The sequence below is a fragment of the Macrobrachium nipponense genome, chromosome 11 (assembly GCF_015104395.2).
Source record: "Macrobrachium nipponense isolate FS-2020 chromosome 11, ASM1510439v2, whole genome shotgun sequence".
In the NCBI taxonomy this organism is placed as follows: domain Eukaryota; kingdom Metazoa; phylum Arthropoda; class Malacostraca; order Decapoda; family Palaemonidae; genus Macrobrachium; species Macrobrachium nipponense.
The window spans coordinates 74,245,413-74,252,939 of NC_061087.1; the positions used below are offsets into that span (position 1 = coordinate 74,245,413).

Below are 7,527 nucleotides of genomic sequence, written 5' to 3' on the forward strand. Positions count from 1 at the left end.
AAAGAAAACGGTGGAAGCTAATGTGAAGGGGCAACTTATAATAGTTGAGTAAAAATATTAGGGATCCGTGACAACTCTTTGGAAGAAACTTTCAATGATTTTTTTTATATCCTGTGCTAATAGACTGCAAAATTAGTGGTGGTGACCATCCCAAAACCTTTTACTAACTCCGTAATGTTGCAAAATCCTAGATGACTGTCAAGTTCTTTTAGACCATCCCTTTATGAGCATATGTTGACAATCAGCAGTGATTTGTACTTCGACTTAAGTGTATTTAAACTCAGAATAAATAAGACATTTATTTTTAAAGCATATGTTGAAAATTATATCATTCATATTTAGAAAAGGAGAATAAAATCCAATATGGCCGCCATTTATAAGCTAATTGTCATTGGATAAGTACAACTCATTGTGTGAGCATGATTAACTGACATTCTGTACAAAAAAACAAAAAAATAATACAGAGATATTACTAAATTATCAATGAACTGCATTAATATTTCTAACAGCATACTATACTGAATTCTCTAAATTCAAATGTATATTTATGCGTGAGCGGCTGAAGTTTTTGTAAGAGAAATACATGTATATATATGTATATATATATATATATATATATATATATATATATATATATATATATATATCTCAATATATATATATATATATATATATATATATATATATATATATATATAATATTCTGTAGTAAAGCCAGCCCCAAATAAATATAACGAATCAATAAGGAAATTATATCGAATAACAGTCATTATAATTGAGCAAAAATATTAAGGATCTCTGACCACCATTTGCATCAGAAGAACTCTTAAAGGACTTTGAAACAGCACACACTGGAGGAGAAAAGATTGTCCAGGAAATTTTCAATCAAAGGATGCTTTCTGATACTGTGCCTCTTAGTGCAACAAAAAGTCCAGATTAAATTTTTCCATGCAGTCATCCAACAAGGACAGCATTTCATCCAATTCAAACACGGATGCAATGGACAACAAAGCTCTGGCAGAAGTTATAGCTTTAGCAGAGAATAGTGAAGAAAAGTTTGACCTTACAGAAGTCATGCAGTATCGGATCACTGATGAATGTCTTTGTAATTTAGCATCAATATTTCACTGAGAAACGGTAAAAAATCCAAATAAATTGAAAAATTTAGCTTCGTGTAACTTAACATCAATGAACCATCCATAACTTTGACTGAAATGGGCTTCATGTGGAGACTTTCCTCACCTTCTGCAGAAGACAGACTGAAGCCTGTTGGAAGCTTTAATACTTAGGGAGATTATGCTGAGAAGATTTTTTTTATGGCATATGCACGTCACTCTAATGCTTCTTAAGTGATATTTGTCAATGACCCATATGATCTCCCTTTAAACATAAAAGACTGAGCATGACAGATGGGCAGGCATTGAAATGATTGGCAATGACTACATGAAGAGGGACATTAATTGCCTTCACCTCAAAAATTCAACCGTCTCTTTCAAAATCCTCCAAACAAGATCAGGCTTCAACAGTTCTTGATGAAAGAATTTCGACGGCATACTCAGCAGAAACCACATGTGCTCTTCTTATATTCTGTACAAAACAAATGTTGGAACTTAAGTGCTGATACTGATGATGTTAGAGTTCCAGCCCTTGAATGTCTTCATACAGAAGCTGACATCATTATCCTTTACATCTATTCTAAATTATGACTGGAAGGTTCAACAGCTCCAGTAATAATAGATGCTGAAGACAGACATCGTACATGGGACTGCGTCGAAATTTGGCCTGAGGATATTTTTCCTGTCATTATTGCTTTACACATCTTCACAGGATCAGATGCAGCTGCAGTCTCACAGAACACTCTAGGCAGCATGACAGTTCACTATTTAATTTGTGTATAATGACAAAGTCAGCAAAACTCTAGAAGCTCGTGCTTCAAAGTGGAAAATGATGAAACATAAGTCAACACTTCAGATCCTTCTAGATCAAGACTCACTCCAACTTAAGATTACTTGAGCAAACTATCATGTGCTTGTTTTGAAGAACCTTCCTCAACCATTACTTGACTGTTCCCCCATTAGAGCATGCATGGACTTTAAATACTGGAAAATGCCTACCTCTCTGTAACACCAATCAGCTCTTCCAGAAAGACTACATCTCCTTAGAGATTCACATGCCATGGACACTATGCACAAAAAAAGTGTATCTTAGTTTTATCAGACCACTGAACTGATTAACAGCTCTCCTAGGGCTGGCCCGAAGGATTAGATATTTTTACGTGGCTAGGAACCAACTGGTCACCTAGCAACGGGACCTACAGCTTATTGTGGGATCCGAACCACACTATATCGAGAAATTAATTTCTATCACCAGAAATAATTACTCTGATTCCCAAGTTGGCCGAGCCGGGATTTGAACTTCGGACCACCAGATTAGCAGTCGAGCGCGAAAACTGCTCATCCAGCGGGGAACTACATAGGCACAGAAATATTAACAGATTCTGATTCATGTGGTTCAGACGCAGATGATCTTAATAACTTTGGCTTTTTTTTAATGTTGAAGTTCCATGTTATGTTAGCAGTATTCGTTTTTTGTATATATATTTTTCTTACATACTTCAGCTGCTCACACATAAATTATACATTTGCATTTAGAGAATTCAGGATATGCTGGTAGAAATTAATAATTTCATTAGTGAGGTAATGGTGCATGATCACAGAAGATGGAGAATACTAATAACAAACAGTGGCCCCATATAATGATACGAAAAGCTGAAGATAAAGAAGAATTGTCGGACCTTTCGAGTCCCTGTCACCCCTCAGGTTTTAGATAAGTTATTCTCGTATTTTTTACTTAGATATACTTCATTTAAACTAAACCCTTGAGTTTACATCAAGTTCCCCTTTAATTTGACATCAGTCATCAGCCCTGGAGTTTTTCCTTAACATTCATGAGTTACAGTAAGTAATCACCTCATTGTGTGGAGACACAGAGAACTAGAACCTTAGTAATGGCGACCTTTGAAACCATAATCGTTTAAATTGTAAATGTTAATTGTGTAAATCAATTGCATTAATGAATATCGACAATCAGCGATCGCTAGAGCTGATTTCACGAGCAAGATGGAACCTGAATTTTGATCGTAGAACGAGTTCCTTTTAAAGATCTCCACAGCAGGTAAGGAAAATTTGTCAATTGGTATTATACTATAGGTATTCTAGTTAGGGGTGAACTAAATCTGACTGCCATTACAGTAACGGTAGGAAGAATCTTTTTTTTAGGTGCTACTGCATGAAGCACATAGGTTTTAGGGAGTACTATAAATACAAAGGAAATCAGGGCCTGTTTCCTTGTTGCCAATGTAACTTGTTGAATCTCGCGTCGTAAAGAGATTGCGGCAGTTAAGCGTGTATGAAAATCTGCGCTATGTTCCATTGTTGTCTGAGCGCAAATCTCTCCTCTCTCTCTCTCTCTCTCTCTCTCTCTCTCTCTCTCTCTCTCTCTCTCTCTCTTGGGGTAACTCACATGAATGGGCAGGAGAGAAAGAAATAAAATCCTTCATATAAGGGTAGTTTTGGGAGGAATCCTCAGCAACATGGCTTTGTCAGTCCCTATTTATTTGTACCCCTTTTTTGTGAAAAACCAATAGCGTAACATTAGAGTAAATTTATTCAACTCTTGAAAAGAAAAGTAAAATAAAAGGACTATGTTTGTTTGTATGGTTGACCTCCCATTCATCTCTCGACTCAGTCATTCCCACCTGAGCGGGCACCAAACGTAAACAATGGTGGCTCAGATCTATTTTTAGCCAGCAATCCAGCTGTCTCACCGTGAATTGGTGTAATGCACAGTTGTGCAGCTGTATAGAATTTTTTCCCTCTCCTTCTTCCCGTGATTATCGTTGGGTCTGACGCTAGCTATATAACTATAACCTAATAAGGCTCTATCTAAACAATTCAGACTAGCGTCGAAGGGTAAGATATATAAGATGAAGTATTTGCGTTGGTAAATCTTTTACGTCCCAAGACGAATCATTCTATATTCAGTTTTTATTTAGCATTTGTGTCAAGTTATCCACACTTGTGTGCAGTCATTTATAGTTATTCAACTGCCATTAACCCGTCATTTGCGTTGAGGTTTCCACACTTGCGTGAAGTCGTTTACAGATTATTAAACTGCCATTAACACGTAATTTGCGTTAAGTTATCTGCATTTGTGTCGAATCCACTTACAGCCCAGTAAAACTGTCATTTACAGTTATTCAACTGCCATTACCACATTATTTTTCATCAAGTTTTCCACACTTAATGGATTTCATTCACTGCCTAATGGACTGCCATCCCCACATCATTTGCAAGATTTATCCCTACTTGCATGTTAGACATTTACAGTCTGTTGGCTGTCATTTCATTTGCTTTTGCATATATTCCAGCCAAAGGGTTCTTTGCTATTTCCCTGGTATAGTGTTGTGAGATCTCCACATACCTGTGGCGACATTTGCAGTCATTGTGGCAGTCATACATCTTATCATTCCAGGCTAGCGCTTGTGTGTATATACCCAGATTCCCAGGCTATTGCTCCTAGCATTTTACCCCTTTAAAAATGGCCAGTAGCACAACACTGGAGGAGGTTAAGGCCTGCACCAATGCCGGAAAACACACGGGATGGAGGGTAAAAAACTGATCAATTGTGTGAACAAGATGAGGGAGGCAGCCCAGGAGAGAGCTCAAAAAAAAAAAAGAAAGAAAGAAAGAGAAGCTGCAGGAAGAAAAACCCAAGAGATAAGAGATGCCACAGAAAGAGTAGCCCAAGAGAAAAGAGAAGCTGCAGAGAAACCATTCCAGTCAGTTGTAAGGGAGAAAGAAAGAGAAACCCAAGAGAGGCGAGAAGCCGAAGAAAAGGCATGTCAACTGACTATGGCATCCCTGAATGGAATCCTGGCAGCCCAGAGTCTCCCCTCTAACCCCCGCATCCCCTTCATCATATTCTAACCTTCACAACTTAGGGACCCTTATTGGGACCTGTGATGATAGTGAGCCAGAGACCTGGCTTGATCATACCAAACAGGTGTTCAGGAATTTTAACCTTACCTCTTGGGTAGTAGCTTTTCTCCTTGGTAAGCATTTATCAGGCAAGGGGCACAATGTATTCCAGTCCCTCTACCTCGATGATCAAGAAGACCTTGCCCTCATCCAAGAGGCAATACTCAGGGCTTAAGAGTTTATTTGAGACTGGCAGAGGCAGAAGTGGAGGAGCATGCCTAAGGATGGAGTGGATGGCAAAGAAAACACCAGCCCTCCAGAGGTGGACGAAGTTCTCCAACACAACTTCCAGTGAGATCTTGTAACTCTTCCAAATGGAGGACTTCCTATCATGCGGCCCTCCCTGAGCTTGTCACCCATCTAGTGGACAAGGCTCCTAAAGCTGTAAGTGGGCAGATGCCTACAACCCCCACCATCCGCTGCAGAGTTCCCTGAAGAAGAGGATTAACCTTGCTCTCCCTCTTCCTTCTGTTGCCAACAGCAGGCTCTCATTACACCTCAGAATGGCATTCTCAGAATAATAAGAATAATGGCAATTGGGCCCAGAACAATCAGCCACCCCTCACTCATGGACAGGGCCAAAGCAAGATTTCAGCTGGAGTTTTTGTGACTCATGCAGTGCTGGGGCACAAATCTACATGAACTAAATGCACCAAGAAAGCTGCTATTCCTGCCATTGCAATGGCAGTGACGGATCCTTCAGCCTTATATGTGTTGCACTTCCCAAATATTGCTATCCCACCCACCAAGTCTGAACATTCAACGACTCTGGTACGCAGATATCCATAATTTGAGAGGATAAAATCCCAAAGCTCGAGTTGATAGGCATAAATTCATCACTATTGAGAACCTTAACCATGTTAAGATGTTTTTGCCTACTATCCGTTTGAGAGTCACATCTTACCACTCTAAAACATGTACTCTGGCAGTAACTACCTATAATTCAGGAGGTTATGACATCTAACTAGGCCAGGATTTAAATCTCCTCATATCTTTATGCAGCCTCATAGACCCCACCCTTACATACCTCCTGACTTGTCTTGGCCATTCCACTCTGTCTAGGGTCAGAAAGTCCTCTAGAATGGGGAGGTGTTCTGTATTAAACCCAGCCCCAAGTAAGAATAATGAATTCAACAAGGAAATTAGATAAAATAACAGTCATTTATGTTGCCTCTTCACATCAACTTCCACCATTTTCTCTGAATGATCTGTAAATCACAACTGTCTCTTCCAACTACCTGCCTCAAACTATTTCCACAGATATCTTGGTCACCCCACCTGGCCACGGATGTGGTGGACCACGTGCTAAGCACATGGCCAGACGATGAACACCTGGGTCACAGCATCACGATGACACACCTGCCATCTGTTGGAAAGTAGCTGAACTCTGACTGAGATGATAAAAGGGAAAATCAACCGGAGGTTGGCCTTAGATACATTTTCAGTTGCCCTTGCATTCACTACTCTCACCTGGGCAATCCCCCACCCCAATTTTGCTCTTCCTCTCCTTTGGAGACCACTTCACATGTTATTTTATCCATCATAGTGTGCCTTATCCCTCTGCTATGCAATTAGAGGAAGTCAAGTCCAGCTCTGCTAAAAGATACAGATTCTTTATCTGTATTTCATTAGTCTTTTCCAAGGTGACTTATACCCCTGTTGGTCCAGTATCACTTTCAACCAATTTTAGTACAGTAATGTAAGTATATGTAGTATATATATACATATACTCCTCACAGATTAAGCTGCTAATGTCATTTCACATCTAATTAGATCCTGACGTAGAGCGAAACGAAATGAAATGACAGTTATACCATAATGTCTATATATATATATATATATATATATATATATATATATATATATATATATATATATATATATATATATATGTATATATATATATATATAGAGAGAGAGAGAGAGAGAGAGAGAGAGAGAGATAATAACTATATACACGTGGGACTAATTTATTAGTTGTTCATTTATTTTAAGGTCCTTCATAAAATCATCTTACAAATATATGGGTCCAAATAGTACATTCCCAGACAAAGATTTAGGTTGTTTTTATTAGTGATTTGTATAATTGCCAATTCCAGTAAATTTCTTGAAACATAATCATTAGATCTAGCAATTACCGAGGTATCACCCCAATTAATACAATGAGATTTTTCACTCAGATGGATAAACAGTGCATTTGAAGTTTGGGCTGTTCTAACTGAATACATATGCTGCTTAATCCGTACACATAATTTTTTACTTGACTGACCAACGTAAAACGATGGGCAATCCTTACAAGGAATTTTGTAAATGATGTTGTTTATTTGTTACGGGGACTATTCTTCATTAGCATATCTTTAATGGTATTGTTATAAGAGAACGCTACATTAACATTTAAACGATTTAAATATTGATTTATAGTTTCAAATCCACGAAAATAAGGTAAGCTAAGTACATTTTTAGGCATTTCTTTTTCATTAATAGCAAC

The 7,527-nt window shown here is 38.2% G+C and overlaps 1 protein-coding gene across 1 annotated transcript in view; it reads right to left on the bottom strand.

Annotated features, from left to right (window-relative positions):
* The window catches only part of LOC135209103 (uncharacterized), a 21,967-nt gene extending 17,463 nt beyond the window's left edge, over positions 1–4,504 (bottom strand). The window contains exon 1 of the mRNA XM_064241721.1: positions 4,483–4,504. Coding sequence (XP_064097791.1) covers positions 4,483–4,504 — 22 coding nt within the window. The remainder of the gene's footprint in view (positions 1–4,482) is intronic.
* Between the last annotated feature and the right edge of the window lie 3,023 nt (positions 4,505–7,527).